At 24.1% G+C, this 15,886-nt stretch overlaps 1 protein-coding gene across 1 annotated transcript in view; it reads left to right on the top strand.

Moving 5' to 3' along the window:
- The first annotated feature begins 282 nt into the window (after positions 1-282).
- The window catches only part of LOC145830085 (phosphatidylcholine:ceramide cholinephosphotransferase 2-like), a 52,665-nt gene continuing 37,061 nt past the window's right edge, over positions 283-15,886 (top strand). The window contains exons 1-4 of the mRNA XM_082937973.1: positions 283-423; positions 4,848-5,027; positions 11,678-11,783; positions 14,969-15,064. Of these exons, the coding sequence (XP_082794099.1) occupies positions 313-423; positions 4,848-5,027; positions 11,678-11,783; positions 14,969-15,064 (493 nt within the window). The 5' untranslated portion in view covers positions 283-312. The remainder of the gene's footprint in view (positions 424-4,847; positions 5,028-11,677; positions 11,784-14,968; positions 15,065-15,886) is intronic.

Below are 15,886 nucleotides of genomic sequence, written 5' to 3'. Positions count from 1 at the left end.
TTTTAAGTCTATATAGATTATATCTGTTTGCACAAGTTGAATTCTTAACCAAATGTTCTGCAATAGATGAATGTTTTGATGCATTTAAAACATTGACTGGTATATCATCTTTATTATCTAAAACACAAAAATTTTCTTTGTTCTTTGGCACATGTACTTTTATTCAAAAAAAATTAAAATATAAAAAAAAAGCTGATTTACTTCAATTTAAATTTTGATATTAACATTTGTTTAACATACAATATATATATTTTTTTGATTATCGAAAAGTATTTAAGCAGTTGTTTGTTGTTTAATTGGGTTTATATTGGAATGACTAAAGAAAATAGTAGAATAGATTTGAGCTATTTAGAAGAAGTTGCAGACTGGACATCAAGTGAAGTTGCAGAATGGTTTCAAAAAATAGGCTTTGGTGAATATTCTGTAAGTAGTTAAACTGTTAGTAATGTATCTTTAAAATTTGTTTTAAAAAAAATAAATTGTATTTGAATTAAAATTAAATAATATATACAAAAAAATATGTAGTTCATTATTATCATATATATTGAGGGCATAGAGGGGGGGAGTCCACCTTGATATTTACAAGTTTATTAATTTTATAGAGTTTTATCTGAGCTATCAGACATTTTTATCCGCTTGAAAAAACTTAAATTAATTTTTGAGATATAACGCTCAAATGTTAGTGACCTGCTTAATAGGTTGCTTATAGAAAGCATGAACCAAAAACGCAAAAAAAAAGATCATTTTATTAAAATTCTATCTTCTTCATTTTTAAGTCATCTTTGTCAAATTTTAAAGAAAGTTTATTATTGAATTTTATAAAGATTGAATGCAGGAATTTTTTTAATTTTAAGAATGAAATTTTTATAAAAAAAAAACACTTTTTTTTTTGTTTTTGTTCTAAAATTTTTATTTTTTTATATTAAAAAAATACCAATATTCAAAGTCCTTTAAACTATAAAATGAATGTTTCCTGAAAGTTTGAGGTCTTTAGCTCAAAAAATGAAGGAGAAGATATATTTTTAGTGATTTTTATAATATCAGTGAAAATCACCTTTATCACAATTAAGTCTTATTTTATTAAGTTTTAACTAAGCTACAAGTTGATTAAATTTTTTTTTTTTCAACTTGAATTAATTTTTAAGATATAGCAGGTCAAAGTCAAAAACTACAATAGGTTCCTAATGGGAGGCGCAAACTAAAACGTCAAATAACTAGAAATCAGTAAAAACCTATCTCCTCCTACGTTTTTTGAGATATCTACTTCAAACTTTCAGGAAATCTTCCTTGCATTATTTAGAAAATTATGTTGGAATTAAATAAAAAAAAAAATATTTAAACATTTTAGAAAATTATTTTTTGTTTATTTTTTTATAACATTTAAAATAACATTTTTTTTCTAAGTTCTTTCTGACAGAATTTTCTTTCTTATTACTGCAAGGAACATTTCCTGAAAGTTTGAGGTATTTATCTCAAAAAATGTAGAAGAAAATAGATTTTTAGTGAATAATTTTTTTCCCAGTTTTAGTTTGCTCCTCCCATAAGGAACTTATTGTAGTCTCCAACTTTGACCTGCTATATCTCAAAATTTATTTTGAATTTACAAAATCTTTAAGAAGCATTTTGTAGCTTAGTTAAAACTCTATAAAATGAGATCAAATTTTGAAAAAAAAAAGATAACACCTCTATGCCCTTTTTACTGGTTGAAAAATTGTCTAAAAACTAAGTAAAATATTTTGCAAATAAAGTAATATTATTTTCATAATTTTATGTTAAAATTTTTATTTTAAAAAATGAAACTTTTAGTAAAAAAAACACCAAGCAGTATAAAGAAACTTTAGGCTTATTTGAATGCAATTTTTTCACAAATTTAATAAATTTGTGGCTCTTAAATATTTTCAATGTATAGATGCTCTTTGAAAAAACATTTTTACAAGTAAAAACAGTAATAACTAAGATGTAAGTTTTAATTTTATATCTTTTTAAATGGTCATATTAATAAAGTGTTAAGTTGAATAAAATCTATAAAGTTTAAACTACACAAAATGTGCTGTTTTTAGTTATTTTAGAAATTTGTTAGAAAATTAGCCCTAACATATGCTGACTATTATGTGAATTAATATTTTATGGTGGTTACCTTAAATCATATATTTCTTTTTAGTAAAAATTATTAGTTTGTATCTATATTATTTACTTTTACAAGATAGCCACTTAATCAGGTTAACTTTGGTTAGAAATATCAGGCTAATATGAATCATATTAGGCTGAATTAGACTTTTTTTTGAGAAAAATAGGCTAGTTATTATTTTTAAAAGTCTAGGCTAATTTTTTGCTAGAATTTAAATGAGTTTAGGTTGATTTAGTTAAAACTTTCACATCTAAAATTCAACTTATGTTTTACTATTTAACTTTTATTAATGTGGTTGTGATTTTAATCCTAAAGTAAAATAATCTGCCTTGCATTTAAATCCACTTAAGTATAACATAGTTGTTTACATAGCATTTTATAAACATAAAATTGAAAACATATGTGTATACATTTCTGCTCTTAGTGAATTAAAAGTAAACCGTATTTTTTTATGATTCACTGTGCGTAATTTTGAAGATGTTAAAAACCACTGCTTACCATTATATATATACAGTGGTTTTATATACACGGTAAGCATAGGTTTTTAACATCTTAAAAAATGTGCACAGTGAATCATGGAAAAATCTGTGCACAATACACTACTGACGAAAAATATATTTACAGTAAACAATTTAAGGCTGTAGCAGGGTTGCCACACACTAAGGGAAACTCATGATATTTGACATTTTGGAAAATTTCACGGTAACTCATGATAATTTAGGATATTATGACTTATTTTTAATCAGGATGACTCAAGACAGTTTTTATTTTCTATAAAAATTTCAGGACAGATTTTTTCTAATTCTAGAGCAGGGTTTCCTAAAGTGGGCGGTACCACCCCCTAGGTAGTACAGAAGGGAGGCGTTTTTGAAATTTTGGGTAGTCACAAAATTTTGAAACTTACACTAGATATTCTTGAGTTGCAGATGAAGAGCTAAAAAAAAAAGGTCTAAGGTGTTTTTAAAAGGTATTTTTTGAGTAATCTTGTTGGAGGGGGGCATATCCTTTTTAATTTCTTTAAAGGGCGCCATTTGAAAAAATGTTTAGGAAACCTTGATCTTGAGTGAGATTTAATTGATCCATTTTTAATATTTTGTTAATTTTTATAACAAATTTTGTTCAAGAACATGATTTTTCTGATTTTGAAATGCCTATTGAAAACGTTTTTAGCCTTCCGGCAAGTTCTTCACTATCATTATACATAACATTGTAGTTTTTGTTTAAAGTCTGAAATTAATATTTATCATAACTTATTTATTCATGCAACTGAGTACTTTATGTAATTAAAGTTAGTGAAATAAAATGTCAAAAAAATTAAAAACTATATTCTGCTATTACAAAGTTAACTTAAATGGTTACATAACACTATCCATAAATTTTGTTTGTTGATATAAATTGATTTAAACTTTTAATGATGAATATTCGAAAACATTATTTCTCTTAAATTTAAGTATCATCTAATGCAGAAGCATTCATCACATACAACCTTACTTTTAATCATTAAAAAGTAAAATGAACATGAGGTACAAGTAGATTGGGTCAGAATTTTATTTAACTTTTTTTTCATAGAGTAAAAATCTTTTTTTGTATATTTTATTAATAACTAGCTACCATTTGCTTTTTATTGTCTAAAAAACTAAATTAACTTTTATATTATAAGCAGCCAAACCATAAGAGTTTCACATTTAAGACAGTTTTAGTACAAAAAAAGCTATTCTACTAAAAGTATTTTAAGAAAGCGTTTCAAACTTTATCAGTTAAGTTTTTATAAAATTTTAATATTTTTTTCATAAAGCTATATGTTGAAATTGTTATACTGATTTGAAAAAGAAAATAAATTTATTAATATTTTTCTAAAATGACCAAAAAAATAAATAATCTGTTTCTATTATTTAATTATTGACTTTTTTTATATTTTATTCAAAATAAGACTGAAATTTTCTTGACAGTTTAAGTTTTCTAGTTTAAGAAATAAAAGAGAAGATAGTTACTTAGTGTTTTTTTATTGGTGGGAAAATCGGATGAAAAAAAGATGTCAATAGGTTTTTATCAGAATTTTTTTTACACAAATGACATATCTAAAAATTTGATTGTTTTTTATTCTTTAAAAACTGATTAATATTTTATTTAAGGTTTCAATTTTAAGCCAATGTTAATTTAAGTAAACCTCCCTGTGACCTGAAATTGATATTCTTTTCTAAAAGATTAGTTGTTGTTTTAGTTTCATGAATTGTCATTTACTATGAAAAATAAGTTGTATGGGACAAGACTTATTATGCAATTTTTTTTTAACTCAAAAATTTTTTTGTGCACCTTTGAATGAAACATTGCTGTGCTCAATGCACACTGGTTTAGATATTATTTCTCAAAGTTGCAAAATAATAATTTTTTTTATAATATAAGTTTATATTAACAAATTCTGACTCTAGTTTTTAGTTACTAAGGCTAGTTATTTTGCATCAAATAGTGGCAACCGGGTTTTCAAAACATTAGTTCGGTTGTTACTTGTGAATGAGTTCAGCTATAGAATCAAAATGTGTTATGTTAAGCTGATTCTATTTCAAAAACAAAATAAACGCAAACATTTTTTATATAAATTATTATTTTAGTTTACAATACTAATTTAGAACAATTAATTTTAGTTTTAAATAAATAAGTTTTTTTCTCTGTGTTTGAGGTGAAGTGAAAAAAAAGTTTCTATAAACTGAAAACTTTGCAGACCACTGTAACTGGTTCTTTAAAAAAAATTAATGGAAGAAAATTACTTCAATTAACATTTGATGACCTTCATAACTCACCTTTTTTCATTGAAGAGGTTGAAGATTGTGAACAAATACTAGCTGCTATTGATCAGTTAAAAGAAAAGTTTCATATACACAATATCAATCAACAAAGCAAAGTATGTTATTTTACTTTTTAGTTTGTTATATGATAGAATAAGTTTGAATTTCATTAAATAAAATTGAGTCCTGAACTTATCATTACTAATTTATTTATTTATTTTTGAGTATAAACAATATTTAAAATGATATTGTAATTTGCTTAAAATCAAACAATATTAAAGTTCTCAAATTAAGTATATTTAATGGGACGAGTTGCATTTTGCTCTCACAGATTATTACAAAAAAATAATATTTACAAACTTAAGGTTTATTATTAACAGTTTTTTTATTTTGCAAGTTCCATGTGAGTTCAGTTGTATTATTAATATATAAAACTTCATACTTTGTATTAATGCAGTAATAGTATTATTTTAAGTTAAGGCCATGGGGGGGGGGTAAACCATGTTTTTTACAAGTTGATTTTATTTTATAGAGTTTTTTCTAAGTTTCAAGATGCTTTTTATCTTTTTAAAAAATTCTAATTATTTTTTGAGATATGAGCAGTCAAAGTCGGGCCGCATAATATGTTCCCTTTGGGAAGGGAAAACTAAAACAGCAAAAAAAGACTATTTCATTTAAAATCTATCTCCTCATATATTTTTTAAGCAATCTTCTTCAAACTTTCACAGTCTAATCTTTATACAATAACAAAAAAACATTACTTTGGAATTAAAAAAAATTTTTGTTAAGATATATTTTTTTATGAATTTTTTATATTTTATTTTATTTTTATTACACTTTTTTTTTTGTTATAATTTTTTTTTTTTTAATTATTAAAATTCTAATGTAAAATTTTTCCTTTTATTATAAGGAATGTTTCCTGAAAATTTGAAGAAGATTGCTTGAAAAATGAAGGAGGAGATAGATTTTTAGTGAATTTTAAAATTTCCAAGAAAATTGACCTGGAAAAATTTGCGGTCTATACGTTTATATTAGAAAATTTTTACAAAAAATTAAATATTTCAAAAGTTAAATGATAATTTTGAATTCTATAAAAACTGGCTTGTAATTTGTACTGAAAGCTTTCTTATAAAAGCAAAAGTTAATTTTTGTAAAAAAAATGTTGGACACCCCCCCTATGGCCTTATAACATTATATTTTAAACCATAAGTTTTTATATGCTTAATTTTTATTTAGTTTTGTGTTACTTAGTTTTATTTAAAGTAATACCTTCCAGTTATTCATTAAATATTTTCAGAAATATTTTAGCAACTGATGGTCTCTCATTACTTGATATAAGAGTGAAACATTTATTTGTTTGTAGTAGTCAGAAAATAAAATAAAATATTTATTATTAAAAATAAACAAAGATAACATAACTTATAGGGGAGATGTCATAAATTCATGGAGTGTCAATTTTGCACGAACTGATCTAAAATTAATCTAAAATATCTAATTTTTAAAGAATTAGCAAAATATTTATTTATTTATCAAAAAATAAAATTTTAAAGAAACAAGTTTTAAATTGTAAAGTTAGTACATATAAAACTCGTTCAAAAGCAACTTGTGCAAAAGTTACATTTGTTGAAAAGTTTCACTCCTTGTATTTGTGACACGTTCTCATTTGTAGAAGTGTTTACATTTTAAAAGTTTATAACTATCCTAACATTTAAATTTAAACTGATGGAAATTTAAACCAGTAGTTTTAGAACAAAGTGATACATTAATAAAAATTTATTTGTATCAAAAAGAATGCTTAAGTTTCGAGTTCGTCTAGTTATGGTAAATACAAAAAAATATTAAGTGAAATAACAACTTTTGTTAATAGTAAATTATGAAAAGTTATTTTGCACTCTAGTAAATTTTTATTATTAGTTAGCTTAAATTTTTATCCAAAAGTATTTTTTTAACTATTAAATAAACAATATATAATTCAGGTATGTATACTCAGGGTTGCCACTCGGTCAGGAAAAGTCAGGAAATCAGGAAAAGTCAGGAGAAATTTAAAAAAATGACAAAAGTCAGGAAAAGTCAGGAAAAAATGGGGGGTTTTGAAAAAAAGTCAGGAAAAGTCGGGAAATTTGATAAAATTAAAAAAGAAAAATTAGATTTTGTCAGTTTAAATTTACAAAATTCCTTGTTTTTCAAAGCCTTCAAATGGTAAAAACTAATTAAAAGTCCTTTAAAGTCAGAAAAAAATACCAAAATTTCTTAAAAATTTACAAAAATATTTAATTTTGTTTCCAATGCCTTCACCTGGTATAACTTAGTAGAATATCTTTTATAAAACTTTTTAAAAGTTCCTTATATGTCGTTTGTTTATCTAGATACATTTATGCTAGGAAATGTTAAAAAAATGTGTCTTTTTTCAGACAAGCTGTGTTTATAAGGTAATAATACAAGTATTTAGCTGATAGAGCTGTTTATTACAAACATCAATCATACACAGATGGTTTAAGTGATGTACTGGAAGTTTGATGATAGAATTCAGCAAAAAACTGTTGTTTTTAACCAGTATTAAAATTAGATTGAAAGCTTTATATAGTTTCAAGTGTTAGATTATGTATATTAGAATAAGTTTAATTTAAGAGCTTGATTAAAAAAAGTCAGGAAATTTTTGGTAAAATTCAGGAAAAAGTCAGGAAATTTTTCTCAGCTTGATCAGTGGCAACCATGTATACTACATAGTAGAGTGAGAAGGTAATAGTTTGTTGGATGATACGAATTTATGTTTACAGTATACTCTCGCATCTTTACGCACTCGTGACGTTACGCACTCTCGTTTAGTTACGCATTTAAGAATTCTAAATAATTCAAACAATGAAAATCTTAGTTTTCTTTAATATTGCACAAATTAGGTTTATTGTATATTTTTAATGTAAAGTATGTTTTTAAATATTAACTCACCTCTCTATATCTTTATATTTTGTAAACTTATGTTCCTTGACTTATTGATAAACATTTAGTTATACCTCAGTATATCAGAAATGTGTTAGCAATAAGAGATTAAATTAAAATTCTGAAAGAAATATGACTGTGTTAAATAATGAAAGTATAATGAAATAATGAGAGTTTGTAACACAAACAAATAATACAGTACTCTTGCCCTATATATGAATAACAATCTAAAAAAGAAATCTTTGAAACTTTCTAGCAAAAAGTAGCAGTGATACTTTATAAATATAGAGCTTACACTTAACACAAATCTCAATTGTTTCTTTTTAGTAAACATATAACTAATTTTCATTTAACGTTTTGTTTTGTTTAAGTTCTTCTTCTGTAACACTTGCCTTGCACAGCAATTTGCTAAGGTGAATAGAATATAAATGTCAAGTATCAAATAAGTCAGATATAAGTCAAAGATATAATCTACTTATTATTAAAATTAGTAAAATTTTTCTACAAGTATTATTATTTTATATAAAATTAAATTCTTATTTTATATGTATAGTTAAATCTTTTGTTTTCGTATTTATAAAATAAGTAAACAAATTGTTAAAAGTGGAAAAGTCCTCAGTCTGCTTCTAACTAGAAGCAATATCAAAAAACAGCCATTATAGTAAGTATATTTGGTACCTCTCGTATCTTTACGATCTCTCGTATCTTTACGCACTTTTTCTGTGGACACAATGTGCGTAAATAAGCGAGAGGTTACTGTATTTACTTAAAAAATAAAAATGAATGATAAAAAATTATTTATCTTTCAAACAACTGTTTCAATAGTTTATAGTTTCTTAGTCTAACCATAAGTTTTTACAGAGTCTAGAATTAGTATATGAAGAAATAAGTATAAAATAAATTAATTTACATAATAGAGAACATCTACTATAAACTATAAAGTTGAATAAATGGAACAATAACTGTCAGAAAAGCTAAATACAAAATGTAATGGAAAAAAGATTTCTTGTTGTATTATTAATTTGTTTATAAACAATAAAAGATCAGTAAAGTATAACATAATGTATTACACTGGATTTCTCTGAATAATTGCAATTTTACACGAAAGCATTGAATATCTTTTGATGAAATTAAAAACAGTCGCTTTCTAACTCTAAAAAAATCTGTGCATAGTAGAGTATCTACTGGATAAGTTAATGAATTGTCTTTAACATTAGATTGTTAAGTAAATACATATCTTATAAAAAAAGTTTGTAATGATAGCTGTACGAAGTTTCATAAATTTTAAAAGAATATCAAGAAAACAGATAAAAATGTATGCAGATAAAATTTATGTTAAAAAAAAGTTTTATAACAAATAAGATTTATTTATAAAATTTACACCTGATTTTTGTCTTCCAACACTGATTTTTTTTTGAAATTTAAGTAGTAAGTAAGCCTGAAATAGAATCAGGTACAAAGGTTCAACAATTATTAATTTCAAATGATAAATGTTGATAGAAATCAAAACAAAGAAACTTCTTTTGAATAAACAATATAAACAATTTTCAAAGTACTTGATTTATTGAACTGATGAACGTTTCTCTTTGTTGATGGGATAAAGAAAATAAGATGAATGTGTGTATTCTATAAACATTTAAAATTAATTGTTTAAGTAGACCAACTAAAAACTAATAACAATTACAATATATGTTAATCATATACAGTATTACAGGGTTGTCAAAAAACTTGAGATCCTGGAAAACTTGGAATTCGACAATAAAGACAAAAAAACTGGAAAAACCTGTAATTTTTAAAATTTTAGTTTTTTTTGAAAATTATGGAACTTTAAACAAAAATCAGTAAATAACCAGGAAGTTTAATAAAAAATAACACATTAAACAAACATTTTGATTAGATACTTATAAACAAATATTTAACAAAATTTAAAGTATAAAGCTTAAGTACTATAAATTGAAAGCATTAATAGCAGTTTTAATAAGAGTAAACAGACTTATTTAAACTTTATTTAAAATAAAATTAAACAACAAAAACAAACTAAGCTACTTTCGCTACTAAGTTTTGTTTTTGTTGTTCAATTTTATTTTAATTAAAGTTTAAATAAGTCTGTTTTCTCTTATTAAAACTGCTATTAATGCTTTCAATTTCTAGTAAATAAATATTTGATATTTGGGTTGCTAAAAAAGAATAACATCGAATTGTTCAATTATGACAGAAATAACCTGAAATTTTGAACAAAAATTACTAAAAGTACTTGAAAAACATGTATATAAAGAAAATTTATGAAAAATACAGAAATTTTGATTAAATACAAAAAATGTGTCATTTAATTTACTTATGTGTTATTTAGAATTATATTTATTATAAAGCACATTTAAAGTAGTATAACAGCATCTTTTAATTTTTTTTTATCTTGTAGAACTGCGTTTTTTATCTAAATTTAATTTTATAATAGGAATGTACAAAAGAACTTGTACTTTTAAAAACTTGGAAGAAGTTCAGAATGCCTGGTAAAAATTTCAAAAAAAATATGGCAACCCTGGTAGAAAGATTTTAAATTTATTGAAAATGTAAATCAACTTGACTTTTTTAATATCTAGAATATCAAACAAATCAAAGTTTAAAATTAAAATAAAGTTTAAAATATATAAGTAGAGCTTGGTTTATACTTTTTAAAACTGGTTTAGTTTATTTTTTCTTTTAGTATTTTAAAAGTTATTCAAGTTTAATAGTTGTCAGTTTTTACTAATTTCAGTAAATAAATTACTCAAAATTCTCTTTATAATGATAAAAGCTTACACAAATTGTAAATAAAAAAATAGAAATATTTACATATCGCTGTTTTTTTTACCTTTTTCTTTGGTATAACACAGGGGTCAACAAACAACGGCCTGCGGGCCGCATTAAATATTCTGTTTCAACTAATTTAGTATGATTAAAAAAAAAGTGTTATTTTTAAAAGATATTTTATCGCTTAATTTTTTTTTGTTAAAAAAAAGTAGTAAATTTTTTTTTCCTTACATTAAAAACGTTCTTTTTTCGATTAATTGAAAAATTACAAAATTTGGCAATATTAAAATCTACAAATTTTCTTAGATAAATTAAAATATAAATACTATTTTTTGCTTTCCTTTAATTGCTTTATGTATGTTAATCATTGAAAGAATTATAAAAAAAGTCCAGTTCTTATTTTATTTTAGAAATATATAGGGAGTAAAAACTCTATGAAGCCCTAAATTATAAAATTATTCTTTTATTAAGTTTCTGCTTCTTAAAATATTTGATTTCTATTCATTGATTTCTACATAAAATATTTTTTTATTTTACGCTGACATTTTATCGTTATGTTATTGCTAAGTCAACTAAAATGTCATTTGACTTCGTTGATGAGTTCATCAGTTGTATTATAGTGTAAAGTATTCAAACTTGCTTTAAAAACTTAGCTATGAATATTTATTTATTGTACGATCGTAATCATACTATACTTAAATTTATTTCAAACTGTACGTAAAAATAGTTAATAAACTAAAAAGTTTGGTTAGGTGTCAGAAATGCACTTTAGTTTAATTAAATAAATCCAATTTTAAAATGAAATTAGTAAGAAATTAGTTATTTATTGAAAAACAATGTTTTAACAAAAAAATATTAATTTATAGAAATTCTTAGTTTCAACAGTCGTTTAAGTTAGTGCAAAAGTGAATCCGTGCATTTGTCACTCGTTCCCAACAAGTTTTGCTATCTAAACAGCTGACTATTTCTTGCATATTTTTATATGTTCGAAGTATTTACTTAAATAAAAGTTACTAACTAAAATACCATTCTACAATAGGAACGTTATTTTTATGGAAAAGATACCGTAAAAGCTGGTGGACATAGTTTGAGTGTATTCCATTCTGAAGCTGGAGATGAAAGTATGAGAACACCACTTATTTCAGGTACGACTAAATTGTCTATACTTAATAATTAGAATAACTTAGACATAAAAGTTCTGTAGTTTATAATAATGTCAGTGTGAATTAAAAAATAAGAACCTGTCTTTAGTAGTTAAGAGTTTCATGTTATTTAAAATATCTTCTTAACAATCAAATTGATACAGTTCTACGGGCTTCTCATTTTCCCTGGATTTCCCTAGATAATTCAGTTTTAATTCAGATTTCCATAAATAAAATAAAAAAAAAGCTTGAAAAGTAGTTTAGTTCCCTAGATTTATTTTTCCTTTTGTTGAACCAATTTTTAGTTTAATGGATAACTATTAATGATAAAGTTTTTTTTTAGATCAAGTTGGTCTTATTTTGTAGAGTTTTATCTGAGCTAACAGACATCTTTAACCGCTTAACAAAGCTCAAACTAATTTTCAAGATATAAAAGATCAAAGTCGGTGACCTCCTCAATAGGTTGCTTACAGAAGGCGCGATCCAAAAACGCGAATAAAGACTATTTCACTAAAAAAATATCTTATCCTTCATTTTTTAACGAGTCTTCTTCGAATTTTCACAGTAGCTCTATTACTAATATCTAAATCGATTGAATGTAGGAGTTTTTTAACTTTGTAAAAAAAAATATCTATATTATATTTTTTGTTTTTATCTAAAATTTTTATTTTTTAGTATTCAAAAAGCCCAACATTCATAGTTTTTTAATGTAAATTCATTAAGAATTTTTCCTAAGAGTTTAAGGTATCTAGCTCAAAAATTGAGGGAGAAAGTAGGTTTTTAGTGAGTTTTAAAACTTCTGAGAAAATGACCTTGAAAAATTTGCAGTCTATAGGTTTACAATAAAAACTTTTTTAATAAAAGTCTATATCTCAAAAACTATTAATTTTTTTTATACTCTATAAAAACTGGCTTGTAGTTTATACTTAAATCTTTCATATAAAAGCCTATGTTAAATTTTGTACATCCCCCTTTTAAAATCTTAAAGCTTTTCGAATCTTATCTTGATTTTTTTTTAAAAGTTAAATGAAATGTAAAACTAACTGTTTTGGAGATTGATAAGTTTTGTAACTATACAAAGTTATAAAATTTAAAATGAAAAGTATAGTCATATTAATTTACAAATGGTTTTTATTTACTAACTAATTTATTACATAATTGACTCACTATTTTTAGTGATATACCGGGTCCGCATCTTTTTTTCAAATTTAGATCCGACACGATCCGGATACTTTTTCAAACAAAGTCCCGGCTGAATCCGGGTTCAGTTAATTTAGAATTTCAAAACTTTGAAGATAAACTAGACCTATTGGTTATATTTTAATAATTTTATACCTAAAATTGAGTGTAAGAAACTTTTTCAGTGTATGAGTAATTATTGTACCAGAAAACCTATTGCTGGCCGGACATAATAATTGAAATTTCTGCGCAAAATTGTATTCTAATAATAATTTTCAAGTACTATCATGCAAAAGGAATCAAATTAATTGCACATTTGTTTTAAGAAAGCTCATTGTTAGTTGCTTTGCACAAGTTTGTTTTCAAGGTCAAAATTAGGTATTACGCCAAGGATTCAGCTAATGGGCCGTACGTTGCCCGTTCATAACCTATTATTATGTTTTAGTTGTTAATTAAGTCAAGTTAGATAAAAATATTCTTGATTATATATTAAGTTCAATCTACTTTGTTATTGAATAAGGATGGACAGCATTCGGCCTGCAGGTAAAATCGGGCTTGCGACTACTTATTTAAAGATAACAATTTGTATTTAACAAGTATACAAAAATTAGTAACATTTCCATGTTTTCCTGATTGAATTAAAAACCAATATTTGCAAAATTATCATTAAACTAGTTGATTAAATATCTGAAAAACTGGTCAATTAAATAAATACGTTAATTGTTCATCATTGTTAGAATTAATAACGTCTGCCAAAGTTAAAGTCATTATCAATTTAACCAATATAGGTTTTTAATACTATTAATTAACAACAGGGTTGCAAAAAAACCTGGAGTCTTGGAATTTGAAAAATTTTGAAAAAAACTTTGAGTTTTGAACAAAAATCACTAAAAAACCTGGAATTTTTAACAATTTTTACATGTTAAGTAGTAAAATTTTAATTTGAAAAATCTACCATATAGATAACAATTTTTGTCATCATCCAGAATATTTTTTATTAGAATAAACGTTTAAAGTAGCTTTACAGTATCTTTTGAATGTTGTTTTACTACTTGGCACAGTTTTTAACCTTAAACTTAGCTTTAAACTAAAAATAGACCCAAAGACGTGTACTTTTAAAAACCTTTAAGAAATTAGAAAACCTGGAAGAAATTTCTCAAAAAAATTTTGCAACTCTCTAACAAATTGTTGAGCAAATAACTTTGGGTTTTAAAGCTTATAATGTCTACAAATATTCTTGTACAAATCTACAAAATTATTTTTGTTGTTATTAAATACGTACAATCCCTGGGCTAGGTCTAGCTTGCCATTTTTTTCAAAGTTTAAGTGGAATGCGGCCAAAAGGTAAAACTACGACCAGCTAAACCAATTTTTGAAACTTATATTAGATTTTGTTGAATTAAATTTTTATCAATTAATTATTTCATATAAAATGATATTCTTAGCGTATTTTGAGTTAAACGTTCAAATTTTTTCTTAAATTGAAGTTTAATTTATTTTTACTTAAATCATTAATTAAAATAAAATACTTCTATATTTAAATAAAGAAATATTAGTTTTTGTATGAATACCCTGTTTAATAGTTAACGTATGTAAATGACTTCATTTGTTTAATTAATATTAATACCTTAGTAAAAATATTTATTTTAATTAATTAAAGTTAAATGATCAAGTTTAAAACGATCAAGTTTAATATGATTGCGAGTTGAAAATTATTACGAACTAATGGTAAAATTAAAAAGTTTTATAAATTTTTTAGGTTATCAAAATGAATAGTGAAAATAAATTTGAATAAAAAATGTTTTTTTTGAAATAAATCCAGGTTTTTTAGTGAATAAAATATATTTCAAAAAAGTTTCCCCGTTTTTCTTTATTTTTATTAGAATCAAAATACTTATTTAAAAATAAAGTAATTTATAATATTATAACTTTATTATTCGTTGAGTAAAAAAAAAGAACAATATCAATCCATTTGTTGATTAAGTGTAATGAAATTTATTCTCACACAGGAGATGGAAAGTCCCAAAACACCAATAGTATTTGTAGTGAATTGTACCCAGTTGAGAAATTAAAAACATTTATAGCACTAGCTTATCTTTTGACAGGTGTGTTGTTGTTATTATATTTGAAAGTATTTTATGAAATTATCAAATAACTAAAAATTTCCTAAACGTGATATATTTATCAATTTTTTTAAGTAGTATGAAATTAAAATGGGATGAAGGTAGTCTTCCTCTTTTGATTTTAAAGACCGGACAGGATTGAATTTTAGATATATATAAACAAAAATGGTAAGAACCATTAAAAAAATCAGTCACAGTATTATTATTAGTATGAAATTAAGATATAAGTTTCCATAATAAAAGTGAAAGCACTTTATCAAGTTATTTACGCCTTTTTTTTGTTTCACATTGTCAATTATATTTAATGCTGAAGCCAAGTTTTCGAACTAAATTTACAATAGGTAGAGGGTTGCCATAAAACCTGGAAACCTTAAATTTGAAAGTTTTTGAAAAAACTGAGTTTTGACAAGTTTTGAAAAAAAACCTGGCATTTTGAACAGCAAACACTAATAGCCCTGGAGTTTTAAACTAATTTTACATGTAGAAAAATAAAATTTAGATAAGATAAAAAAATCTATAATGTACTTTTTTTTATTTAGAATTTTATTTATTATAAAACACATTTAGTGCAGCACTAAAGTATTTTTTCAATATTTTAATGCTTTTTAATACAGCTTATACCTTTAATTTACTTCTATACTAAAAATGGACAAAATGGAATCGTAGTTTCAAAAACCTAGAAGATATTTAAAAAACCTGGAAATTTAAAAAAAAAAGGGCAACTGTGTAGGTATAAGTAAAGATGTTTGTACCAAAAAAAAAATATATTTTATTTCTGTTATTCATTGTGTTCTTGATCTTGTT

Source organism: Thalia democratica, chromosome 2 (genome assembly GCF_965202585.1).
Source record: "Thalia democratica chromosome 2, ktThaDemo2.hap1.1, whole genome shotgun sequence".
Taxonomy (NCBI): domain Eukaryota; kingdom Metazoa; phylum Chordata; class Thaliacea; order Salpida; family Salpidae; genus Thalia; species Thalia democratica.
Note: the sequence above shows the minus strand (reverse complement) of the source record. Positions and strands in the feature narration are given on the sequence as shown.